General features: G+C 43.8%; 2 protein-coding genes across 4 annotated transcripts; one reads left to right on the top strand and one right to left on the bottom strand.

Annotated features, from left to right (window-relative positions):
* Positions 1-2,480: 2,480 nt before the first annotated feature.
* RHBDD2 (rhomboid domain containing 2) lies at positions 2,481-7,550 on the bottom strand. Its single transcript, XM_015880362.3, has 4 exons — positions 7,388-7,550; positions 6,122-6,523; positions 5,619-5,769; positions 2,481-4,345 (listed from the first exon to the last, which is right to left on the bottom strand). The coding sequence occupies exons 1-4, from the start codon at positions 7,530-7,532 to the stop codon at positions 3,907-3,909; spliced, it is 1,137 nt and encodes a 378-aa protein (XP_015735848.3). The 5' UTR covers positions 7,533-7,550; the 3' UTR covers positions 2,481-3,906.
* A 141-nt stretch (positions 7,551-7,691) lies between these two features.
* On the top strand, positions 7,692-25,824 carry TAF15 (TATA-box binding protein associated factor 15). 3 transcript variants are annotated; one of them, XM_015880811.3, is made up of 16 exons: positions 7,753-7,880; positions 11,141-11,177; positions 11,944-11,992; positions 12,182-12,272; positions 12,351-12,468; positions 14,367-14,614; positions 15,436-15,550; positions 20,801-20,835; positions 21,446-21,478; positions 21,965-22,074; positions 22,597-22,726; positions 23,365-23,454; positions 24,749-24,833; positions 24,924-25,012; positions 25,129-25,231; positions 25,453-25,824. In XM_015880811.3, the coding sequence occupies exons 1-16, from the start codon at positions 7,871-7,873 to the stop codon at positions 25,490-25,492; spliced, it is 1,383 nt and encodes a 460-aa protein (XP_015736297.1). In that variant the 5' UTR covers positions 7,753-7,870; the 3' UTR covers positions 25,493-25,824. The 3 variants fall into 3 exon arrangements, 2 of the variants coding, with proteins under 2 accessions (XP_015736296.1, XP_015736297.1); XM_015880810.3 differs by lacking the exon at positions 20,801-20,835 and having other exon boundaries at positions 7,692-7,880; XR_014936583.1 differs by lacking the exon at positions 24,749-24,833.
* The last annotated feature ends 760 nt before the right edge of the window (positions 25,825-26,584 follow it).

The raw sequence follows: 26,584 nt of genomic DNA, 5'->3' as shown, positions 1-26,584 counted from the left end.
GCGCCCAGCGCGGGGGGAGCAGTGAGCCGCCCCCGCCTCCCGCCAATGGGCGGCGAGCGCGCGTAGAGCGTCCACGCCCATCGCCCCCCCCCCCATGTCCAGAGGTTGGTACGGTCCCAGCGCGCCTTAAAGGGACAGAGCAGCGGTACGAAGGGCACGGGGTGGTGCGAGGTCGGAAGGATGAGGGTGAATAGGGACAGACATAGAGACAGATGGACGTGTAGGGATACGGCCATATAGCCACGGATATAGGGACACTGACATGCATGGCTATAGATTCAGATAGACATACCCAAGGATGAGCACACAGTGATATATGCAGGCATATAAACAGGCAGATAGACATACAGTTGCATGGGCAGATGTATAGGCAGAGATGCAGACATACACAGGCATATAGATAGACACATAAATGCACAGACAGATGGATATGGGTGCACAGATTTAACACGCAGTGTAACCACAATTCATGCTATCTGGGTGTCGTTCAGCTCTTTGCCATGGCAGCATTGCACAAGAAACATTGTCCCTGGTAGGGGAGATTTCACAACCTGACCCCCTGCAGCACCCACTGCTGCTCTGCTCCTGCTGTAAAGCTGCACCACAAACACTGCTGGGCTGAGGGCGAGGATGCACGAGAGGCACAGAGGGGTCATGGGGGGGATTTTGCTCCAGCAAAGCACAAAGAGCCCCCACTGGAGTGTGACAACAGTGATCATGGTGGTGCCTTTCACACCCTATAGCAGCCATGAATTAGCAATAGGTTAGCGCATGGTGTTCAGCCTCTCTCCTTTGCAAAGCCCAGCTGGCGCTGCCCAGCTCCTCCTGGCTCCCCTCCCCTGGCTGCTATAGGCACAGGCAGCACGGTGCTGGCACACCAAGTCCATGGTCCCGCTGCTATCACCACGTTGACACTCACACCAGAATCAATAACACCCACAGAAAAGGCACAAAGTCCATATGGGTGAGTAAGGGGCACCCGAGGGCCCAAAAGGTGCAGGGGAGGGCACTGACTTGAAAAGCCCGTTTCCAGCTGAACATGGGGTTATGCAGGTACCCTGCTCAGCCAGGCTTGGATAACTGCACGCGTTGGCATTGCCAGAGAGAAATGAGCAACTGGGAAGCACAGAAATAAGTGGAATATCAACCCATTTGCATGGTGACAGACAGTGATATCACCAGCTCAGCTGGCTTGTGCTCTTTCAGCCTGGAGTCACTTTGTGCCCTGCTTTCAGGGCAGGATCAATCCTGATCTTTGAAGAAGTGCCAGCTGTACTGGGAATGCACTGGAGGTACAGAAGAACAAACCTTTGGAGACAGTACGTTCTCCAGGACAGCCATCTCAGCCTGGAGTTCTATTGATTCTTTTGTCACTACTTATTTTCCCCCCCACACTCTTTTTAAGACTAACTTCAATTCTCTATCTCCCCTCCAAGGAGGGCAGCTGGTACTGCAATTTGTGATCACAGCATTGCTGTGAGCTCAGACAAATGCCAGAGCTGGATAAACAGATGATTTTTGCCTCCCTCTCCTGAGTTTCAATTCCTCCTTTCAGCCTTCAGACACAATTGCACATCCCATCCTGTCCCTTTCTCTCAATTCCCCTTTGAACCCACTGCCAACCCTAAGGAGCTGGAAGTTAGTTGAACTCCATTGCTGGACAAGCAGAAGGTCCTCCCCTGATTTATACAACAGTGTTCAACTGTCATGCAGCTGCCCTCAGGAAAGGCAGGGAATGGACTGTTAGAAATCATCCCTATCTTTTGAAATGTCTGTCTGAAGGCCACCGAGCATTTCAAATGTCATGTGGGCACCAGAGCAGTTGCACACTTGGACTCAGAGCAGCCCCAGGGTCACAGTGGTAGCTGCAATAATCAGAGACCAAGTGAGATGCCAAGATCTTCGGGAAGCTGACAGCAGAGCTGAAGTTAGAAGGAAAAACTCCTAAATTGTGGTTTTACCCCCATTCTTCTGGGATACCCCCCCTACAAGGCTGCAGTGAGCTCCCTGTCCCAGCACAGAGGGATTAAGGGCTGGTCCTTGCTCCCTCTTACATTGGCAGGGTCCCACCTTCAATCCTGTAAGGTCTGTCTTCTTTCCCCCCCAGCCAGTCTGGTTGTTCTTGCTGCTCGCAGTGACAAAGCAGTGACTCTTGTAGGCCAACATTTCCTTCTTACAGCTTAACGCATGCCATGAAACTACTCACTGGAAACCGTACCACCCCTTTGATGGCTCTTGCAGCTGCTAAGAGTTGAAAAAGATCAACTGTTAAAAGTCAGCAAATAAAAATAACCAGTTTCCATGCCCACAGCCATTTTTCAGCATGCAGTACTACTCTTCTCCAATGCGTGTCCCCTGTCACCAGCCTATCACACAGACTGCACCCAACAGGCACCTGCCTTGCTGTCCCTATGGAACTGAGACCACCATCCAGAGGCTCCAGCTCTCCCCACTTGAAAGCAAACCAGGACATGTGGCAGTTTGTCTTCCAGGTTGTATTTCAAGCTTTGAGTTTCGTCATACACAACATTTACCATTGCAAACAGTCCTCATCACTCTACTTATTTTCTGCACATTTCTGGAAACAGTGATAAAATTCACAAGTTTATGTAGATCTCACGAGGATGAAAATCAAGGCACTAGAGTGGAATATCAACAAAAGTGCGAACATCCCTGTAAGGTGGAATGATACAAAGATGGTAACAGATATTTAAAAGGTTATTTATAAGGAAAGACTCACCAATATGGATGCCTCCACTGGGAAATGCTGAAACAATCTCCACCAGGGAGCAATCCCCAAGAGATGCTGCCTTAGTGGTGGTCAGACCTTAAATGGGGTCTAGAGGAGGTGGAGTCAAGCTCCACCCCTTCCATGAGCACAGCTAAATGACTCTCACCTGTGCTCCCACAGCTGACCCAACACTTGCCTCAGCTGATTAATCAGAGGTTCAGGCTGTGATTACCAATTTCCCATACAATCCTCAATGCAACAGCTACATTCCAGGTGATTCTTATAATCCACCCTTAAGGTTCCTCTCAACTTCTTGGATTTTTATGCAGATTCGCTGTACAAACAGCCAAAATCCCTTACTGAAGACACTTCCAGTACTTCATAAACATTTGAGGCTGCCTTACTGACAAGTGCAGGGGTGATCTAGATCTATGTCTCTGTTCAATGCAGGGGAGTTAGACTACATGACCTTTAAGGGTCCCTTCCAACTCAAATGATTATTAGAGCTATGAAGGCTAGTGCAGAGCTATCAGAGATAACAAAGACAATGTGTTGCAGATTGTACAGATTGCACTTCAGTATTTAAGAGATGGGTTTTGGAGGACAGAAAAAGGTCATCTTTTTTCTGTTCTCCTTGTCCCAGCCATGCCTTAATAAACCCCCTTCAATATGTACTTTCAGTGAAGAAGTCACTAATGAGAAAGACTTCTTCACTCAAACGCTAAGTTATAAACTAAGGCTTTCACACTCTCCTGTGTCCAAACTACACCACACATGTAAACAAGATAGGAAGCTAAAAGCCTTGGCATCAATGGGATGTATCCTTACCTCTGCAGCATGGCTCAATCCCAGATTAGAACAGTGTTTTGACTATTAGCTTCCATCTTACCTTGAATCGGAGAACAGAGGCTCTGTACCTGTAGTTACTGTGTGGAAAAAGAAGGCTGCTAAACACCATGATGAGCAAAGTATTCAGTAAAACTAGAAACGTGGAGAAGCAATCCAGTCCCCTCTCCTCCACAGTGCTAAAAGTAGTATCAAAATTAAAAGGAAATAGAATTAAAGTAAACCATTTAGGTAGTCACCCCAGAGACAGCAACAATGCCAGCAATTGCTGCTCCATGAACATCACATTGTGTTCTCATGCTAGACGAGTCCCGCTGCTCTCTGGAGGATCAGTACACCTGAACTTTTGAAAGCTCAGCTGGAACAGGAGCTGCTGAGGCTGCTGGATCCCCTGATGCTTTCTGAACCCCAGGCAGGAGGTCCAGGCCAACAGGTGCCTGTGGACCAGTCAAGCACACATGCTGTGGCACAGAGAACTTGCCTGACTGGCAGCACTGTCCAGGAGAGACTCCAGTGTGGGACTGAATGTAGCAGTCTGTAGAGGCACCTCTGGCATGGTAGGGGGAAGAAGAATCTTGCATTGCAATGTATCTTGCATTGCTGTGCTGAGATCCCATGTGTCCCAAAGCATGGCCAAGTCCTGGCGTGCAGCCATCCTGAAACCCCTGGCTCTGAACACCAGGGTGCTGCATCTGGGAGGGTGGAAGAGCCGAAGGTGAAGCGCAGTAGTAGCTTTGGGTGGGGTATGTGCCAGCCAGTGGGGTAATCCTAGACAGAAGAAAACAGAAGGCTATACTGTGTTCAAAAATGTCACTGCCTAATTAGTGCTGGAAGTGCACTGGGGGTTGATTTCCTCCTGACCAGTGCTTAGAAAGGTCACAACAATTCATCAAAGGGATTCTCTGTTACAAGTAGCATTCGGGTAAAAACAGGCTTACTAATTACCCAGGATAGATACGCTTACCAAACCTACACCAATTCCATACACACAGAATGAGGAAGGTTTTAGCCTTAAGTCACTTCATGCAAGAAACATGCCAGCCAAACCACCAAATGTTTTTACAAGTTCCATAGGCATCCTCCCTGCCTTCCACTGAACCTCAGTTATTAATCAGAGGTCACAGCTGCCAAATGTTATTTATCAAGAAGGCCTCTGGTGAAAGTAGCAACCCAGAGTAAAAAGCAAGAGAGGAGGAGAGAGAGTTGGAAATAAAATGAATCATTCAGAAGCAAGGTCTATAAACAGCCCTTGCCAGCAGAAGGCATGACTCATCCCACCAAAACAGTAATACTAAGTGAAAATCTCATCCAGAAGCCAAAGCCTTGGGAGCAGAGTACTGCTCAGCCCATGCACATCACTAAGATGTGTGCAGAGAATCAAGACAATATTCACAAAGACCACGACCACCAGAGTACCAGGAAAATGAGAAACTGACTCATGCTGGGATTTGGAGACTTGAGTTTGTTTCCCCCTGTAATTCATTTGTGGACATAAGCCTTGTGGAAAAGAGTAAACCTCCCAGAAATGCCTCCTGTCTGGTGACAAATTGGTGTCTGGGGTTTTATTAATTAAAAAACAACAACAAAACACATTAAGAGCTCAAATTTGGGTATGAGAATCAAAATAGTAATTAATTAAGCCCCAGGAAGAAGTATAGAATTTGTGTCTATGATACAAAGAGATGCAAATTCAGAAATGGAAACATCCTAGAAACACCTTCCCACGCCCTGCTTGATATTCAAATGTTTATGCAAATACCTTTGAGCCAGAACAGTCGATGTCATCTCACTTAAAGAAAGCAGGTTTAGACAGAGCTGTGCACAACAGTTGTTAGCAGAAGCATTAGGCTGATGTAGACACAGCCTCAGCATATGGTAAGAAATAGAGAGTCAAGAGGCTCCTGGATTTGCCTGGCTTCCCCTGCAAGCACTCATGCAGAGCTTGATTGCACGATAAAGATTTTAAAGGTGATATAATGCCACCTCATGCCTCAAAATTTATCTACGTTACACGATATTTCATAGAAGCTCCAATACTTACTTGCTGCTCTCAGTGGCTCTCCTCTCAGCTGAGGACCCCGGGATGTATTTTAGCCCTGGTATTCTCTTTAACACACTGAAAGGGAACTTCTTATCCAGCCTAGAGGCCACTGACTCTGGAAGATCCAAGCAGAAACAGTAGCCAAGACCATCTGAAGTCAGCAGCACGTTAAGAAGCATCACTAACAAAATGCACTCATTTTCTTACACTGCAACACACCATCACCTTCTGGTCACAAACTAGTTTCCTAGGAGAATTCTTTCAGTTCTAGCTATTGTCATCCTCTCAGACCACCACCCCTCTCATCTCCATGCTCTTTGCATGCCTTAAAGCCACAGTAAAAGCATGGGATGAGAAAGAAACGCAGAACTGGGTGTGATGAGAAAAGAGCCCAGGAAATATCATAAAGTTAATGCATTTTGACCACAAGAACTGCACCACACTCTCTCTTCGTGAAGCAACAATCCTACACCGCTTTAGGGCTACATGTTCAGAAAGGATACAGGCTTTCCCAACTAGGAGCCCACACAGGTTGCTCAGGAGAGAAGAGTGGGGGATAAACCACGCCACAAAGAGCAGAAACCAAGGCACGAGCACCACTGGAACTCTAAATCCAAAGAAAAGAGCCCGCTTCATTCGTGAGCGGGTGGTTGACACACTCAGCGTAGCAAAAGCTACAGGCACAAATCCTTTGGCATCTTCCACTTCTGACACCCTCGAGACAACAGTTTCAAGTAACAGGTACAGGAGGCCAGTCAGGACGGCAAACACAATGGTGAAGAAGCAGTGCTTCACAGTGCCAACGCTCTTCTCAAAACTGCCAGCAAAATACCAGATGACAATAGCACCACAGGTCAAGGATATCAGGTCTTCATAGACAAAGACGTAGGTAACTAGCCTGTGAACTGAGCATGCCAGCATGTTAGAAAGGCAGAGACGGTAATGAATTTATTCTTACCCACTACAATTACAAGCACAAAGAGAGGGAGACAGCCTACAAGATTCATATCACAGAATCACAGAATGACCCAGGTTGGAAGGGACCTCAGGGATCGTGTAGTTCCAACCCCCTGCCTGGCAGGGCCACCAAACATACACCTTTACTAGATCAGGTTGCCCATGGCCCCGTCCAACCTGGCCTTGAACACCTCCAAGGACGGGGCATCCACAACCTCCCTGTGCAGCCTGTTCCAGGGCCTCACCACTCTCCTAGTGAAGAACTTCCCCCTAACATCCAACCTAAATCTTCCCTCTTTTAACTTCAAACCATTTCCCCATGTCCTGCTATTGTCAGCCCTTTCCAAGAGATTACTTCCCTCCCGGCAGTAAGTTCCCTTCAGGTATTGAAAGGCTGCAATGAGGTCACCCCGCAACCTTCTCTTCTCCAGGCTGAACAAACCCAACTCCCTCAGCCTGTCCGAGGGAGCCTAACAGCTCCCAAAGCCCTCAAACACAGCAGTGTATTGCTTGGCACAACCTGACAGCCATAAGCAGGCGGTGATGCCACCATCAGCTCAGCACAGCACACTGCCAGAAGGAACCAGTGAGGAATTAAGGATCAACTTCTTCAGGTAATAATACAGGGAGAGCACAGAGCATCCAGCCGAGCTCTAAGCAGCATGACCCCACTGTGCACTACGGCACAGACATGGGGATAGACAGGGAATTGGGACAGCAGCACTACGGGGCCGTGAGGGCCCGGCATGGCAGAGGGCACAGCGTGAGGCCGGACCCGTGAAGGAAGGGAGGCTACAGGGGCTGTAGCTCACCTTCCCCGGCTCGCAGTGCTGCCGGCCGCAGGGCACAGCGCTGGGCAGCGATGGAGCCCCACAGCAGCCCGGGCCCGGATGCACCCAGCGACAGCAGCAACGTGAGCGCCCCACCAGCTACAGGCCGCCCGCACCCCGCCGCCATATTGCCGCGCACCGCCCCACTTCCGGCCGCCACCGGAAGGCCTTCACCGTTACCATGGTGACGTGAGGCACTGCGGTACCCCCCTCCTCTCCCCGCTCCCATGGCGGCTCCCCCCGCTCACCCCGCGCGTTGGTACCGCCCCCACTCCCCGCCCCCCCCCGCGCCGCCGCTCGAATGGAACGCTCCGCGCTCTCTGATTGGCCGCCGGGCCCCGCAGTCTGCGCGAGCTGCGGGTTCCTCACAGTGCGCGCGGCCGGCGCTGCGCTCGCTCCCGACGAACTTCGTTGCTCGCTCCCGCCGCTCGCTCCCGTCCCTCAGCACAACGCCCGGCAGCGGCCATGGCTTCGGGTAGGTGCTACGGAACGAGGCGCGAGGCCGGAACGCCGGCTGTGCCCCACATTGGGGCGGCGCGGGGGGGAGCTCCGGGATGAGGCCTTGTCGAGAGGGAGGGGGGGTAGGAAACGGGGTGCCCCCCCCACACACACCTCACGCACCGACCGGGGAGGGGGAGGGGAACACGCCCCCCTAATGGCGGCCGAGGCCACGCCCCCTCCCGAGAGACCACAGCTACGGGCTGGGCAGGATACGCCCCTTTTGCATCCGGGAGGTGGAGTCTGTGGGGCCACGCCCCCTGGGTTGGGGTCTGCCCTCACTATGGATTATGCAGCCCCCCCCCAACTGAATCGTGAACCCCCAGACTGTGCACCTCCAGTATGGGATGTGATTCCCCCCCCCTCAAATCGTCCATCCCCACCATGGGATGTGATTCCCCCCCCCCCCAAATTGTGCACCCCCAGCATGGAATGTGATTCCTCTTGTTCTGGATCTTGCCCCTTCTAAACACAGAATGGGACCCCTCCTTGAATTGTGCATCTCCAGTGTGGGATGAGTCCCTCTTCCTTTGGGTCTAGTCCCTTCCATCAATGGGATGTCCTCCGCCACCTCCTCCTCCACCTCCTCCTCCACCTTCTTCTCCCCTTTAGGCTGTACACCCCACAGAGTGGGATTTGCCCCATCTCTTGTTGCTGAGCCTCACGGAGCATGGAGTGCAACCCTTCCCTTTGGTTGTACCCCCACCTGCATGGGCAGTGCTTGTGACCCATAAGTGCTGCCCATGCCCCCTCACTTTCCCTGGGGCTCCTACCAGCAGGCTGTGGTGGCACTTCTTCACCCTGTTGGATGTGAGGTCCCATTATGATCCCAGCAGCAGAAGCCTTGGGAAGGCAGCATTCCCTTCTGTTCCTCCTGCACAGGATGAGGAATGCCCCTAGCCCTCAGTTCTCAGGGTTGAGCTGTTGTTGTGTGGTCTGCTGTCATGTACTTAATGACAGAGCAATAGAAAACCAAGGTGTGCCTAAGGGCTCTCAGTGCAGTTCTTTGCAATGAGAAGAAAACACATCCAGAGGTACCGCAGTGTGAAATTAGACCACAGAGTCTTCTGCCAAATGAATGAAGTTTAGCAGTGAACTAAACACCTTTTCTTCCAGACCTCAGGTAGGTACCAACAAAGCACATGATATGTCTCCTCGTTGCTCCATGGTGAGATTCTTTATCTCTTGAGGATGCTGTGACCCATAACACATTTCCTTGCTGAGCCCACCAAAGGAAATCAATCTGAAGGCTGTAGACTAAGCAGCCCAAGGAGGGATAATGAGCACAGAGAAAAAATGTATAAATAAAGGAAATTCCTCTGATTTGATATCTTCATATTTTACAGGCTCCTTATCTCCTTGCTTTTAGTCTTCTCCCAGATTGTTGTGGCTTGGCAGAAGTTTCTGAGGGAGAAATGGAGGATGTCAGATGTAGTTCTTATAGGTAGTTACAGCCTCACTCAAGAATTCTTTCTGAAACAACCACTGATATTCTTTTATTTAATTGACAGAATTAATGTTGCTGTGGTCTAACCTGAGAGGCAACTGAGCACCATGCAGCCATGCACTCACTTTTAAAGCGAAACTGTCGTTTTCAAGTGCTACAACATATTAAACAATAACCTACAGTAGCATTTAAATAGAAATAATGTAAAAGATGTGACCTTTGCCTTGTTAAAAACAATAAGCATTTGCTTTTTGTTAGGAAAAAAAGCAACAAAATATTTGTGTAGGGGCGCAGAATGGTGAGAATGTGTCACATCTGGGTGAAAACACTGAGATGTGAAATCAGATATTGCATCTCTTGTTGGGTTCTGCTTGAACGTTTCTCTTGCAGTATGCAATGTGATGCTTTCTGGTGCCTTGATGAGATGCTTTGCAATTAAAGCCACTGCTTTGCCTCTGAATAGCTGAGGTGACATCCTGATCTTGGCTGCTTGCCTGAGTTTAAGTGTAAGTACTGGCAGGAACAGATTTACAGCCAGATGAGGGAGGTGTGACAAACAGATTTGGAGCGATTTGGTGCTTGTTTGCTGTTTGTTTATAGTTTATGACATTTTTTTCTGCAGTGCAACTCACTCTCAGTTTCAGCTTTTAGTTAGGAGTTATATGCATAGAAACAGATGGGGAAAACAGAAATTGGGGATGAAAGCAGAAGTTCTGGATAGCTGTTTGTAGACCTCAGTACTGCAATGTTTGTACAAGTTCTTGGAGTAACTTAAAGAATTGCAAGGCATTCCCCAGAGGGACGGTACTGCTGAGGCTGTAGGGAGACCAGGGATTGGGGTTTGGTGCAAGGTGGAAGATGGAGGTTTCAAGTGTAAGTGGCAAGAGTTGGGGTGGCATCGGAAAGGTCTGAAGCTGATGGAGCAAGGTGTGCTGTGCTGTGTTTGTGCCTGCAGGAACAGGGCTTTCCCCTCCCTCTTAGCCAGGGGGACTCATCTTTCTGCAGTTAACAAGACATAATAATGTGGTAAGCTAAATTAAAGACAAAGCATCCTGCTTAAGAACTGAATTAGTTCTTAGTTTCTGAACTGAATTAGTTTCTTGGTAGAGATAGGAGGACTTGCTGTAGCACTCATGGCTTTTATAATCTAGATGCTCTACTTTAATATAAGTCAATCAATTTCAGTGATGTTGATGGTGTTTTTTTTATCTTTTTTGCTCTCTTTGGTTCCCTTGAAGTTGTATTCTGAAATACCCATTTGATATAATTGTCTTTCAAGAGTCAATTTCCACAATAACTGATATTTCCATTACTGGGAAATTACCTTTATTAGACCTCTCTTGGCAGCTTGTGTATAAATGGATTCATTCTTGCATGGTTGGTGCCATCAGTGAGGGAAGTATTGTGGAACCTTAAAATGGGGTTCAGTAGGACTGACCTACTTAGCTTTGCTGGATTAATTAAGCAGCTTCTTGGTGTTCATTGATGTTGGGATTACACTCGGTAGCCATTAGCAAAGGTTGTACAGTCCTGACTGTTGAAGAGGAACATGGAAACATGAAGATGGAATTCAGGCACTTCCAAAAGAGAAGTTGTGTGTGCACACACACCGTGTGCCTGGGCATCTTGTCTGAGGACAAGGAAGAAGCTGCCTGGTTCTACTGGGAGAGTGGTTCCCCTGTTCACTGCACCTTCACCTTCCTCCTTCTCCCTGGAATTCTTCCTTTTATATCAGGTCAAGGAACAAGACGCCCATTAGAAATTCTCAATATGTCTTACTTCTTTCCTAGATTCTGGAAGTTACGGTCAGTCTGGAGGCCAGCAGAGGTATGGGGCTTTTTCTTGTTTGTATTTCTTTCTTCCTCTTTTTTTTATTCTGTTAGCCATTAAATATGCAAAATAAAAGGCCACTTAGGATTCCCAGCAAGATTCATCAGTCTTCGCTTCAACAGTATACAGTGTTGATACGTTACAGTTGGAGGAAGCTTGGTGGCCATGGGCCTTCATTAAAAAATAGGACAAAAAGCTGATATTCACCCAGCAGGACAATAAGGAGATGAAATCCGAGATGTCATGAATATAGAGATACCTTTTTCACAATACTGCCTTAAGCTGTTGCCTGAAATGTTAATTAGAGTTTATAGACACACAGGTGATGGCCATGTGAATATTTGTTCTTCTCAGTGTAGGCATTTAAAAGAGAAAAAGAGGCAAAAAACCTGAAAACTGTCCTTAATTATATAGCTTAAAAACTGCATGTTTGGGGTATGTGGTGTACTTTAATCAGTAAAACAAAAGTGCTCTTAGAGAAGTGTAAAAATGATGGATAACAGCACATTTATCTGAATTTCTTGGTAGTTTATCAAACTGCAATGAGCCCAACTTTCATGTGCTTTAAATTTACACTTGAAACAGAGCAGATGTTAAATAAGCTCTTACGGCTCTGACATCTGACCGTGGTCACCATTGGTTTATTGATGTGTTTCTAATATCCCTACAACTGGAGGATCTTCAAAAACAACAACCAAAACACTTTCCAGCCTTTATGGACAGCTCTATAAGTATTTTCTAACTGCATTTTTTTCTCTTGCAGCTATTCATCCTATGGCAACCAGGGCAATCAAAGTTATGGACAAACACAGGTAAGCTTAAAAAACATCTTGTTTTTCTAAGTTGGTGTAAAAAAGATTGTTCCTGGGTTGTGCTGTCTGGGCTGGGAAGGGGTCTCTTCTCAACCATGTTTGGTGTTTGCAGTTGTGTCTGGTGAAGGAAAGCTGTACTTACCTGCTGCGGGATTTATGTTTCATTTAATTATATTCTCCATATTACAGGGATATTCTGGTTATGGGCAGAGTGGAGACAATTCCTCCTATGGACAGAGCTATGGAAACTATCATGGGAACTATGGACAAAATCAAACAGGTTTGGGTGTCTTGTTACATTCATTGGCAGTAACTAAGAGGTGAATATTTACTAAAAGTTTTCTTCCTCAATTTCCAGGTTACGGACAAGATTCCCATGGCTATGATGACGAGTCTAGTTATGATAATCAGAACCAGAGCTCATACAACCAGCAGTCTTACAGCAACCAGGGGCAGCAAAAAGGGTCATCTAGAGGGTAAGGAAGCTGAGATTACATTACCTGTTTAAAGTCCTGTCTAGTAGTTGTGTATTCTTAACTAGAGCTGTAACAAGTTTTCTGCTATAGCTGTTAGAAAAAAAACAAGAAAACAAATGACAAACATCTAATAATTCACAGTTTTAAGACCTCTTAAATGCCTCAAAGAATAGGTAGTAGGGAAAGTGTATTTCTTTAGATAAGAAGGATGGATGTGGTTGTCCTGAAGCCAAGATATGGGGGAAGAGAAATTATAGGAAGTCTTTGGATAGTGCCTACAACAAAGAATGGATTTGTTAGAGAGTATTTTGATTAAGAAAAAATTGGGCCAGTTATCCATCTATTGATGTATTTTTTTATGTAAAGTTACAGTAACCTTACAGTTCTTAGATTTGCAGATGTCTTCTATGGCTTGGAATGTCTTTTCTTGCTGGAAAGAAGATGAAAGGATTCAGAAATACCATTTAAGAGATATATGTTTTTCCAACCAAATTGGATTCTCAAAACATGCTTTTATATTCTCATCAATTGACTTAAATGCACATATGCATTCTGCAGTCATCGGTGCAGTACTTTATGTTATCGTTAATGTATTTCATTTGTTGATGTTGTACTCATTTGCAGGAGGGTTAATAATACGACTTTGAAAGCATTCTTTCAGCCCAACCCCTTAAGAACTTAAAAAGCAACTTGGTGCTAGAATACTTCATTGTCTTGTTTGCAAGCTCTGTACATTTACTCCAAGGTTACTTCTTACAGTCAGTCTTTAATGAGAGTCATGTTATCTGTTAAAAATGCATTGTACATATAAGCCTCATTCTTGTGTTCAGAGTCCAAGAATTCATACTTTGTTTTGCAAGCTTATAAAACAATCTAGGCTTCAGCAAACTTGTACTTGGTTTCTGTTTTTGTAGTTATAGTTGCAAAACATCTTAATATAGACAAGCGATTGATAAGGACTGGAGAGTGGCAAATGGAGTGCCTCCTTTTTTGAAAGAGTGTGTGAGAAGTGATGAGGAAGAGAAGAAAGGGTGACGAAAGACAGTGATTAATCTCAATTACTCAAAAGACAATACATTTAAGCCACAGCTAAGTACCTAGGGGGAAGACGAAAGGATGAGTAACAGTTGGTGTTTCCTGGATGCAATTTATTTCTCATAAATCTACGTAATTTCTTGCTATGACAGAGTAACCCATCTGGAACAATAGTTCTCTTCCATATCTACTTTTTTGAAATGCCTTTGCTTCTACCTTGTGTGCTGAATTAGTAAGCAGCCTTGGGTTGTATGGTATAGGTGAAGTTTCGTTGTGGTTGCTATAGATTTGATTCAGTGATGCAGTTGGAGAAGAGTTATGGATGATTCCTGCTCTGAATGTAGGGGCACATTCAGTTAAAATATCAAAGAGATGATGATTCTGATCAAAGTTTCTGATAAAAGATAGTGAGAGTTTTGGGGTTTTATGTGTGCTGGAAACATCATTTGCATGATACAGGATGAGTACTGAGTGTCTTCTCACTGCAATGTACAGTAATGGGTTTGGCATTTAGAGGGTCACGGGCTATCAGCTGTTGTCATGCTACTGGGGAGAAGGGAGAAAGCCAGCCTTATACTGGGATATGTAAAGGGAGCACTGCTGATAATTTCTCTTCAGGAGGAAGTTGAGGATGTCTTGGAAGTGAAGGCAATGTTAATTTTTCTGCCTCAGTTTTACTTAAAGTCAGATATATCCCAACAGAGATGAGATGAGACATACAGGGTTTTCCTGTCATTATGCCAGTAATGACTGGGAGGTAACTGTGACCAGGGAATTGTAGCAATGTCATGTATTTTCCACAATTACTTTGCTCTCTATTTTGTGAACGTTTAGCTATTAATACAAATTCTGTTTATTTTAAGTGGAAGAGGCTCTTATGAACAAAAGTCAAACTATGGTCAGCACCAAAGCTCTTATGACCAGCAGTCAAGCTATGGACAAAACCAAGACTCTTATGACCAGCAGTCAAGCTCATATGACCAGCAGTCGGGCTATGGCCACCAGGGCTTTTATGACCAAAAGTCAGGCTATAACCAGCACCAAAGCTCATATGGCCATTCTCAGCAATCCTACCAGTCTCAGAAGGGAAGCTATAGCCACAACAACCAAGGTAAAATTAACAGGTTGAATTAAATGTTGGTTAGTAACATTGAACGGAAGTACTGTGAAATAGATGGATTTCCTTCCGTGGACGGTTAATTTGATGAATGGTTAAACCTCTTCTTTCATATTGATATTATGAGTGAATGTTTTACATGTTAACACTTCCAGTGCACTATGCAGAAATGAAAAAGCATTGGGGACCCCACATTGTTGTGGTTGTACTTGTTGGAGACAGCCTTGCAGAGGTCCTGTCCACTGAGTCCTGCAAGGTCTGGATGGGATTTTCTTTCAAGCTGTTTTGCACCTTTTTCCTACATGAAAGTCTGGATGAGTCATGAAGAGCTTTTGTACTTCACATTCCAACTTCATGCTGCGTCTGTAAATGATGAGATAGATAGAAACGGGAAGTTTAAGACAGAACATTTTCTGCAGAATCTTGGCTCAAGCAGCAGGGCCCACACTTGTTAACCTTGTTCTGTCTTCTGTGATTTCTTCTGCAAAATAAGAAGGCTGTGTGGAAAGAAGAATGAAAAGCGTATTTTAGATAATATGTCATAAATGTTAGAGAAATGTAGTGTTTATTTTAAAGTTGAAGTACAGAGTGTTTACTTTCCAAGATACCATAAAGCACTGAGGGAGAGAAGTGGAGCAATATCAAACTTTGCTCTGTTACTTCCTGGAGTAGGAAATGGAAGTAGGATATTGAGGAGCTGCTGTTCATATCTGGAAAGCAGCAGACTCGAAGAAAAAGAAAATGTAGAGCAGGAATTTTCACTGCATCACATTCTGAACTGCAGTCTCCTCATCTTTTGTCTTTTTTTTCTTCAGATGATCGTCGGGAAAAGAGCAGGTATGGAGAAGATAATAGAGGCTATGGCGGGTCACAGGGAGGAGGTAGAGGGGGATATGACATGGATGGAAGAGGTCATATGTCTGGATACGGGTAAGTGATCTCATTCCAGTGCCTGCAGTTCTTTCCCCTTAGGCCTTATTATGTAGCTGTTTTAAAATTTCTTTATTATTTGCCTATAGATTTAGATTTCAGAGGGTGAAAGGTAGTTGGTTTCTAAAATCAATCCCTTCTGCACTACAAAAAGATGCATTTTGCTCAGGTAAAGCTTTCACTTTCAGACAGATTGAGACCAAAGTGTTTGATTGTTATGACACGTAGCTGCATTTTATTTACATTAGCTGCAATAAAAGAACTGCCAGAACCCATCACTTAAAATAAAATATTTAAAACCTGTGAAAATCCTTTCTGAATGAGAAAACCAACAGCCAAGGTCTGAGATGGTTCTATTAATTTCATAGCTAAGGTGGCTAAACCTTTGGCAAGGAAGTATCTTGTCTTTGATGACAAATCATTATAGTAGAGTTGGCTAATTATCTTTCAGCATCCTAAATATAATTTTAATCAAATTGCTGTAATAATAATATCTTTTTCTTTATCGTTTTGGGTTTGTTTGTTTTTTCCAATTTGAAGCTTCCATTAAAATACAGTTTTTATTATTGGTTTAGCTGTCAGTCTAAACCCATTTACTTTAGGTAAATTCTAAATACTCACAGAGAGGGTAGCTTTCCATTGCCTTTGACCCTGTTTCTGTCAAGAAAATTTATGCACATGCTTAATTTTGTGCTTGTTGATCATTTCATTCATGGATCTGATGGACCTGGCCCTTTGCTTTAGATTGCATTGAATTAGGCCAAATCACATTGCTGTTTCTTAATAAACAGTCACAATTGGCTTTGTTTTATGTACCTCTGTGATGGCTGGGGTATGTAGAATGCTCACTGATACAAAGTAAGAATAGAGGGGCTTCCAGTGAGCTTGGAAGCGTTGCTTGCCAACATCACTTACCCTTAAATAGTCTGCAGAATTCTGGGTTAATGCATAAACTCCAGATAAAGAACCTTAATAATGCACTGCTGCTCATTTGAGCCGATATATTTTAAAGAAAGAAATTCAACAGTGTGTTAAGACTTGGTTATATTTTAAAGTATCTATTTTTTAAGCCATATTTAAAGTTTTCCTGATTCTGAGGTGGTCCCATGTTGTACTTTATGGCAGCTTTGGTATAGGTGGACCTCTCCTAATCAGGCGTGGTAACACAGTTAGGAACATATTAGTAGTTACCTAATATTAAAATGAGCTGGGTTTTATATAACGTGAACTTAACTAGCTAAATAATCTCTGAGGTCATTTATAGCTGGAAGTGAACTTTTTTAAAACCTATTTTTATATGCAGATAAGGGCCTTTCACACTCCTGTGATATAATCTGTTTAAAATAAAATAAAACAAAGAATTACTTGAGCCCTTTCCAATATGGGAAATGAATGTGAGCTTCAAAAAACGTTTGTTTGGTAGACTTCATCACTTTGAAACAAACTGCTGTCTTTGTGATATAAGAGAAATGAATGTCTGTGAAGATGAAGCCCCTTGTCGTAGCTTTCCAAAATGTGAGGAAAATTTTCTGTGCACATCCACGAGGAAAATGATACATCCCTGCACTTCAGAGCCCGAAAAGGGAATAGAATGAAGGTGAATGGAAGGAAGGGGAAAATTGTGTTGAGGTGGGAAGACGTTAGGAGGTGTATTGTGAATCTGTCTGCTTCCATTCAGTGATGCAGACTGTAACGCCTTTTGCAGTGAAGATTTTTCTGAACCTACCGTGCCGTAAATACTTCCTCAGTCTTTCTGCATAATTATAGCTGGGGATTCTCCTTCTGACACGTTTTAGCAAAGTCAAGTGCTTTTTGGAAAAGAATAGAAGGTTAAATTAAATAGCAAACCATATGATCAAGAGAGGAAAGAAGTTCAGGTAAGAAGTCACGTTTAATCCAGTTGAAATGTGGGATATCAGGCTAGTTTTTTGTTTTGTTTCCTTGGGTTTCTTTATTTTAACTATAAGCAGCGTGTGCAGGAACAACATGTCCATCTCCAATTACTAGGTAATAAGTGGAATTTTTCCTTTGGTCACGTTTTAATGCTTGGATTCCATAACCATCAGGAAATACCAATCTAACAATCTTGTCTGCAGAAATATTTGTACTGCTGTAGTAGTGCAGGCTTTGGTTCTTCTGATGATTAGAAAATAACATGTAAGTGAGTTTTACCAGCATCTGGTTCTTGTTCCATGACACTGTGAGGAAGAAATACAGTTCCTAATTTGAGATGGTAGCAAATAAATCCCTTTTGTGTTAGATGTTAAAAAAAAAAACCCTCATCTTTCCTGGCAGTGGCAAAGCAGGGAGATCTTGTTGCAGCTTGTTGTTCATCGGTAAGCAATGCCCAGTGCTTGGTGTTCTTACAGCTGCATTGCCTCATCTGTTCCATGGTGGTGGGCGATGAAGGCATCCTGTTCACAGTGTCCTTGCTGTCACAGTGCTGTCCTGTATGGTGATAACGGTGTTTTTGGCTGCAGTGTTATTTTTTAGCAGGATTCTAGCCGTCCTTGTGGCCTGTTCACTTCATGCGGGGCATCCTGCAGCAGTCTGTCAGTGCAGAAAGTAATTCTGGAGTATTTGGGGTAAAATCAAATCAACATTTATACATTCCAAGAGCTTTCATTTCTGTAACTGTCCTTTATGAAGTATTTTAAAACATAGTTGGTAACATTCAGGTATGAATCATTCTGAACTAGAATGACCCAAATGCATACTGTAGGGAATGCTGATTTTACTTTTGTGCCTGTGCAGAGCTATACAGCACAGGGTTGTACAGCACTGCAGTACTGATCATCTCAATAAATGATATTTTGGCTAATAGCAGAACCTTTTTTTAACCAGTAATAGTAGAAGCTCATCTTTGAGCTCCCGTGGTTAGAGAGGAGGTACAACAGGTCTTGAGAATGAAGAATTTCACTCTTGATACTTCCAGTTGAGTGGCCATACCCACACTGCTGCTCTTCTTTTAGACTCTGCACTAAATGGGAGAAGCTCTGCCTTTGCTCATGGTGAAATTAAGCAGGTGCTGTGTAGAACTCTGTTCAGCATAGATGTTTTTTCTCTTTGAGTTTTAAAATCTCTGCACTAATAAGCAAAAAGTTCCTTATGCAACTTAATTGCTATGCTAGCTAGTGTGAGTAGGAATTGGCTTATTGGGATATCAGGAAACTACAACGTGATACAGATGGTTCTTGGAACAGAATGGTTTGTATTCAGATTAATATTTACCTTATGATGTACATGCCTGAGCTTAACTTTATATGGAATCTGGAGAAACATGAGCAGAGTCAGTAAATATGGGCAGCAGAAAAGCCATCTCTCAGTGACATCATGGGCGCACCAGGCATTTACTTCTTGTGTGGAAAAAGACATTCTTACATGCAACTCCCACACACTTGGTGAGTGTTGGGGGCTGAAATTGGGTTTCTGAATTTAGTTTCACTTCTGCCAACATCATAGCGTGTTTTGAGTGTATTTCTTGTCTGCATGGCATTGTGCTCTCCATGTAACTGAGCCTGTAATGTAAAGTTACTTCCAGCTGAAGTAAGCAGTGCTCTGAGGGGTCTTGTTCATGCTCAAGTAGGTGATGTCTAAATGTGACCAAGTACAGAAGAAAAAGGCTGTGTTTTTCGTAGCAGTGAGTTTGATCACCGTGCAGAATGCAATGTATGCTTTCTGGCTGCTTGCAGTTCAGTCTCAGTCTCTTTTATTTTGTTATGTATGTTGGTGGCATTGCTGGATCTTGGCAACCTGTTGGTGATCTTAATAAAGAATGTTAAAACCTCAGACCGCATCTGGCCACACATCTGATCTGTGTGCAAGGCTGAGGAAGCAATAGACTGAAATGCTAAAATGAAATATTCCACGTGTTCTCTGATGTGAATTTGGGAGCTAGCTCTGTTGTTGAGGCTGAGGTTTATGTTTCTGGTCTCAGTGAAGGGTAAATGTGAGACTGGAAGTAGCTCTTCACAGCCAGCTCCCATGTTTGACTCCTGAACACCTTGGGTAGCTGTGCCTGCCAATCTCAGGAGCTTACGTAACACGCTGCAGCCTAATAAACTGGGGACTTAAAAATGGGGGAAAAGGAGGGGAAACATTCATCTGTCATCAGAGGTATCTGACACTGAATTGATGTGTGTATGGGTTGGATCAGGCAGGTGGAACTAAGCAGAAGATAATGGGCTGAAGCATATTTGAACAAACATCAGTTAAAAGCAATAACTGGGAAGTTCTGAATTGCCTTAACACTCAGCCCAAGGTGCAGAGTTAGTGCATGACAAAGTTAGGTGTTTTCCAGTGCGTTTTGTGTACCCAGCTCCATCACTTCTCAGAATCACAGCACACACGTTTTTCCCCTGACATCTCAAGTGAAGTCCTGATGTCCAATATTGGCTGTATTGATCGTGGACTTGCTTTCTGCATGGGTTTAGATTGTTGGATTAGTATTATCAAATACTGCACCTCCAGTTCCTACAAGTACAAACACATTTTAAAAAGGGAGGGTTTCATTTTATGCACGTAATTGGAAAGATAGCACCTTGTATCAGATCTCCCTTCTGACCTTTGAACGTTGCTGTGTGTCAGCTCTTAATGTGGTCTGCGTTTTGTGCCACAGGTTTCAGAATGAATGAACTCAAAGTTGCCAGGCTCTGCTTTTGAAGCTCACATGCACTCACCCTCTGTAGTGCCCAGTGCTGGCAGTGCAGCAGGTCCCTGCTCAGCCTTCTCAGAGAATGGCTGGTCCTGCTGTTTGCCCCCAATGGAGAATCATAGACTGGCTTAGGTTGGAGGAGACATTAAATATATATAAATATATAAATGCATAACAACAGGTTAATTACCTTTAGCTCTTCTTATTCATAGGAAAGTACTGAAGTACCAATTATTCCAAAGCAGCAATTCCATCTGCAATTAAACCCCATTAACCTTCATGAAAACAATGGTTCTGTTTTAAAACCCGGTTTTTAATAGCAGTTATTTTGGCTTGTGGGATGGGAGGAAGTACTGAAACAAAGATATGTCTGTGGGCTACTTCTAAATGTCTGTTTAGGACTCCTCCAGTGCAGCACCCTGGAAGGTGATTCACTTTCATGTGTTGAAATCTTTGAACGTGAATGGTCAGAGAGGAGAACATAGAGATGGTGCTTTAGCTGCTAGACAGTAACTCTCATTAACTGTAGATGGAGCCTTGGGCTCAGCACATAGAGACTTAAGGAAGAAATCATTTCTTCAATTTTTCCTCTGCAGTGGTGGTGACCGTGGTGGCTTCAAAAATTATGGTGGTAAGTGCCGAGTATCCAAAAATGTTTCAGTGGAAATTCTTTATAAATCTAAAAGCCACCAATCTCTTGTTACTGTCTCGTAGAAGCGTTGTAGCGTTTTGGTGAGGCTGGTGTGTCCATCAGTTTTAATAGCCAACCGTTTAGCAGTAAGCTAGATTTCTGCTTTATCAAATTGCATGAGAGAATTTGTGGAGACAGTGACGTCCACTAGATGATTTTTTATTTACATTTTCTTTTATTTTTAATTATTTCTGTTTGTTACAAATACTTCTTAGAAAGGCTCTAGAGGGGAGAAAAACCAACAGCTCAGTTAAGTGCTCGTTGATCTGACAACCAGCATTTGCAAGCTAACACCAGCATAGCGTCAGTGTGGCAAATGCCACACGCTGCAAGTTAAAGAGCACAGTAACGTCCTACAGACACCTTCTGTTGAACGTTTAAACGTCTTAATCTCTGGTTAATGCTTTAGATCTTAGATGCATTGCATATGTGCTTTAAATATTTTCTTGTCTCTTTAAAGAAATAAAAGAGATGCTTGAAAACGTTTTGCTAAAAACAGTCTTTCTCTTTTCTTATTTTTCTTTCTTCTTTCTTTGAACCTCTCTCACAGGTCAGAGAGATTACGGACAGAGATCAGACGCTGGTAAGAAAACAAGCAGTGGGTGGGACTGGGTTGTTGCTTTGTAAACATATGTCTGCAAGCATGGATGTGGCTGCAGTTCCTGTGACTCAATGGGGACACAGCTGAAGCTTGTCTTCATCGAGAGAAAAGTCTTCTCCTTTAGTGCATGTGAATTTTTGGGTGGGTTTTTGTTGTGTCAAATAAGAACATGAATATGAACCATGAATCAGGTTGAGCCAAGTGGCTGCTCTTGCTGCTCTAAATTTGTTTTATTCTAGAGCATGCATTTCTTGGAAGGCTGTGATGTCCTACCTGCATGGCAAAGAGCTGTGCGTGTACTGCTGATGTTGATGGCATTAGCCTCAATATTGTGCTCTCATCTTTTGTCTCTTACAAGCTGTCCTTGGGCTGTAAGTGTCTGCTACTGGGAAGTGTGGATTTCAGCTTAAAATATCTCTTTTGTTGCTAACACAAAGATGTGTGGTAACTGTAGCTTATTTTTAATAGATTCAGAGTCTGACAACTCTGACAACAACACCATCTTCGTGCAAGGACTTGGAGAGGATGTTTCAACAGATCAAGTGGCAGACTACTTCAAACAAATAGGCATTATAAAGGTACGTGAAGTGAGAAATCTCCAGTAAGGAGGAAGAGAGCGTGTGGAGTTGGTGTGTTGGGTGTGTAATGGGTATTGTCTGAGGCAGGTGCTTGCTGTGGCTCCCCAGAAGTTAGAGATAGTATTTCTGTGTGGGTGATGACAGCTTATTTCAAATAAGCCAGATTGCTGGTGATGTTCAGGTTGCTTTGTGTCTCTTTCAGTTTTTTAGTCTTTATAGCCCTTGTCACTGACTCCATATCTGTTTTACCATCTTGTTATTTCAGCAAGTATGCTTCCTATGGCTGTTAACTTCTGCTTCTGCAGTTCTAAATTAGGGCTTCCTGCTCTTAACACCAATATTTGTAAAAACCAGGCTCCTCATCACTTCATGGAGAGCAGCCATTAAGCATCAAAAGCATCTTTCTCTAAGCTAGCTCCAAGAGCTGTCAGTGTTCTACTGACACTTACCTGTTATAGTTTATGTTTTGAACTGACTCTACCAGTATTTCTCCTTTGCTAAGTACACAACCTTTCTTTCCAGACCAACAAGAAGACTGGCAAGCCTATGATAAATCTGTACACAGATAAGGATACAGGCAAACCAAAGGGAGAAGCCACGGTATCTTTTGATGACCCTCCTTCTGCCAAAGCAGCCATTGACTGGTTTGATGGTGCGTGAGATTAATCACTTCTTCTTTTCTTATTAGTGTTGTGGGTGGCACTTTCAGATTTTGGCAGTGGTTATGGCAGTGTTGTGCCAACTGCTTTGCATGTACATTGTGGAGAATTATAGTACATGTTGGTTTTAAATTACAGGCTCCACAGTGGAAAAGAGCAGATCCCAGCAATACATTGATTTAAAATTCAGTTTTTGGACTTGAATTATAACATGTGGAAGTCTGTGATGGCTCACTACTTTGCTAATAAAATAAGATTTGTTTAAGAGGGTAAAGCAAATAAAACTATATCAGGTGCCCATACAGCCCTGCCTGCTGTCTGGTAAACCTTGCATCTATGAAGAACAGCGACCTTGTATGTAAAAAGTCATGTCTTACCTTACTTGGGAGCATTTCATTTTTGCACTGGCTCTTGCATTGTACAAAAGCCTTATCTTATGGTTTATATAAAAATTATCAAGTTAGTGCTCTCATGTTTTGAACAGTGCATTTTAAACTAAGGCATTCACACCACACTGCCTGCATCTTAAATGCCTTTTAGCCAGTCTGCATTTGCACATCACTTCCATTCTCTTGAACTCTCTGCTGCGCTGTTGGGAGCTCTATTAATTATTCTCTCTGTTTTCACACAGGAAAAGAATTCAATGGCAATGTTATCAAAGTTTCTTTTGCAACTAGAAGACCAGAATTCATGAGAGGAGGTGGAGGTGGCGGACGTCGAGGTGGGACTAAAATCTGTAAAATGCTTCATTTTGTGTAGTGAGGTGCTTTTTAACTGCCAACAGTTTATAAAGAGAACTGACTTTGTGGCAGTGATTTCTCAAAGCGTTTGAGCCTTTGGGATTCTGGCAGTAAGAAAGAAGAACTGAACCAGCTTAAGTAAATCTGAGGCCTGTAAGCTTTTGTGCACTGTGTAGAACTTTTGCTTTCCTTTGCAACTGGAAAGTCTCCAGATGTCTCACTGTGACTTACAAAGTGATGATGATGACTTCAAGGATCTACAGGTTCTATACAGATGTGAATTAACAGTGCTGGCTTTTAACTGCAAAGCCTTCAGATACTCTTATGTTTCCAGATAGTATTAAGCAAGAGAAGTTGTTCATCTGCTGCTGACTTAGAGAAGCAGTTGGATGCCCGACTCCTTTAATTAAATAGATGTTAATTTCCCCGGTTCTCTGCATAATACAGTTTTACCAATAGCCTGCTGGATGTAAATTACCATTTGACTGGAAGCATGTTTTGTTTTGTGGCTGTCAACAAATTTGCATTCTTCAATTTTGAAGCTGATGAAAAAATCCTCAGCTGGGATAGAAGTTCTTGGTCTTTCTGCTGCAGCACGAGCTGTGTTCTCCCTGTGGTTGTGTCAGATGGATCATGGCATTAATCCACACAGGCTTTGCTTTGTTCTGTGTCTAAGTCAAGCCATATGTGGGTGATGCAATTTAACACTGTTACATTTTTATGGAAATTTATTAATGTACGTAGTGCTTTATATCATTACCATTGGCCATTCAAACTGATCAAGTTTCCTTTTATTGCTGAAAAAGAATTTATAATAAATACGTGCTGGAGCAAATTCTTCTGGCCACCACATGCCACTCTTGCTTTTTTCCCCCAGTCTCCTAAGTTCTAAATCTGTCCATGTAAGTGTGTGTATATCAGCTCTGCACATACATGAACCTCTGCTGAGCTTTGGGGCTGGCTGAAATTTCTGTTGCCGCTTTGCCCAAATCCTGCAGTTATTTTGTATTTGGTAGTAAATGCAGCATCAGAAAAGTAATTCTTGAAGGTTCAGTGTTACAAGGTGACAGTTGTTTGCCTGCCTGCTCTTCCTTCACAGTTCCTACAGTGGCTTTCCTAGTGATTAATGTCCATACAGAGATTGCCTGCCTCCTCTTTCTTCTACATGGAAGGTCTCTTGATTTTTGAAGTCAGTGGCAGTCCTTAGTAAATGTTTCTCATGTATAAGTCTGAGGTACTTCTCCTCCTTTATTCTGATTATAATTTTGTCTACAGGTTCACGAGGTGGATATGGAAGAGGTGGGGGCTTCCAGGGTAGAAGTGGGGAACCCAAAAATGGTGATTGGGTTTGTCCTAACCCGTAAGTGTCATTTTAATTGGGCAGTGGTGTTTCACGTGCGCCCTCCGAGTTTCTTAGCAACTGAGTCTGTGAAATCCTTGTCCTTCCTAGGTCCTGTGGTAACATGAACTTCGCTCGCAGGAACTCCTGCAACCAATGTGGTGAGCCCAGACCAGAGGATTCACGTCCGTCAGGAGGAGGTGTGTAAAAAGATCCCTGAAAGCTGCTGCATCTCCTCTGAAGTGTTAAAGCTGTGAATGGCATCCTCAGCTTTCTGTAAAACCTGACGGATGTGTTGGTTTGCATCTTGCTCCAGATTTCCGTGGGAGAGGTGGCTATGGAGGAGAAAGGGGGTATCGAGGACGTGGAGGCAGAGGTGGCGATCGAGGAGGAGGCTATGGGGGTAAAATGGGAGGAAGGTAAGCAATCTCTTCACCCCTTAGTTGTGTACTATCAACTGAAGATAAGAGCTTCAGAAGTAGAGGAGTCTGTTTGCCTCCTGGGTGTGTTTTGTGAGCATTGTTGGATAAAAGCATCTGTAAGCAAAAGAAGACACAGAAGTAGCTGTAGAGATGTTTGACTGAGAGGACTATTCCTGTGTGCTTCAGAGATTCCTTGTGACTTCTTCTTTCCCTTCCAGGAATGATTTCAGAAACGATCAACGTAACAGACCATACTGAAGACCACACTGTGAATGTTTTGTTTGTCTTCTTGACCCGTTGGATAGTGAAATTGCCAGAGTTTTGCCTGCCGCTTCACCCATGGCCTCTTCAGATAGTTGAACTGAGTGAAACTAGATTTTTATTTTGGTGGGAGGGACCGGGGCAGTTTGGGAGGATTTTTTTTATGCGAGACATGGAAATTTAATCTTAATTTCAATTTTCTCCTCTTTTCTTCCCTTCCATACCTCTTCAACAGGCCCTAAGAAGGAAAAGGATAAACTGTAAAATATTGCCAAAATACAAAGTGTTTTGTAATACAACAATAAATGCTGATTGTTTTATTTGTGAAACCTTCAGTTGCGTGTCCTTCTTCACACGCTCCTTATCTTCCAGCCGTGTGACCTAAATAGGATCTTGTTTTTAATGAAGTGTCATTAACGAGGTGCTGCTTTCACTTGAAAACCTGCAGTTAAGTCAGTGGCGTGTTTGTTTGCTTTGCACACCCTCCATCCCACATTTGCAGCCCTGTCTCCTGCTCCGTTCTCATCTTGCTCTGAGACTGAAGTCCTGCACTACTGGAGCTACGAGTGCTTTGGTGTGCCCTGCAGCCTTCCCCAGGAGCAGGCAGATGGCGGTGTGCCCCCGTGCCTCCAGTTGCTCATCACATCCAATCGACAGCTCCAAAACCAAGGTGGGATGGCTTCAAAAAACAAGCCAAAAACCAAAAGGTAATTTGCTATGTTATCACTCTGCATTTTAATGGCTGTTTTTGGAACGTGGATGGTAGCAAATGAAAGCTGCCACTTCTAACACTGAGGGCAGCAGTTCTCAACAGCTCTTGCTCTATTTAAGGCTTTCTAAAGCTCCAAACTTCCTTTTTCCCCCCAGGCTGAGTACAGTCATTGCAGCTGCATTACTCAGCAGGGCAGCATTCAAGTAAGAAACTGCTGGAGCTGTCATCACCTTCCCAGCCTGGCAGTGATGCTGAATGTTTGCTTTGTTTGTGATCCCTTCTATGCCAGGGCAAGACAACCTGTGTTCTTACATGCTTTTTAAGACCGTGGAAACATCTTTGTCAGCAGCTGTTTTGTCTTACAAGTCAGACAGGGA

Source organism: Coturnix japonica, chromosome 22 (genome assembly GCF_054131305.1).
Source record: "Coturnix japonica strain WE chromosome 22, WE-NBRP24, whole genome shotgun sequence".
Classification (NCBI taxonomy): Eukaryota; Metazoa; Chordata; class Aves; order Galliformes; family Phasianidae; genus Coturnix; species Coturnix japonica.
The sequence above is the reverse complement of the archived record's forward strand: the minus strand, read 5'-3'. Positions and strand labels throughout refer to the sequence as shown.

Bases quoted from the DNA above. Each gene is read 5' to 3' on its own strand.
- RHBDD2 (XM_015880362.3), bottom strand. From the start codon at position 7,532: ATGGCGGCGGGGTGCGGGCGGCCTGTAGCTGGTGGGGCGCTCACGTTG. The intron at 6,524-7,387 runs GTGAGCTACAGC...TGGCATGCTCAG, and splicing joins AGCACTGCGAGCCGGGGAAG to TTCACAGGCTAGTTACCTAC. The intron at 4,346-5,618 runs GTAAGTATTGGA...TCTTCTGTCTAG, and splicing joins AGAGCCACTGAGAGCAGCAA to GATTACCCCACTGGCTGGCA.
- TAF15 (XM_015880810.3), top strand. From the start codon at position 7,707: ATGGAACGCTCCGCGCTCTCTGATTGGCCGCCGGGCCCCGCAGTCTGC. The intron at 15,551-21,445 runs GTAAGTGATCTC...CCTCTCTCACAG, and splicing joins GGTCATATGTCTGGATACGG to GTCAGAGAGATTACGGACAG. The intron at 21,479-21,964 runs GTAAGAAAACAA...TATTTTTAATAG, and splicing joins CGGACAGAGATCAGACGCTG to ATTCAGAGTCTGACAACTCT.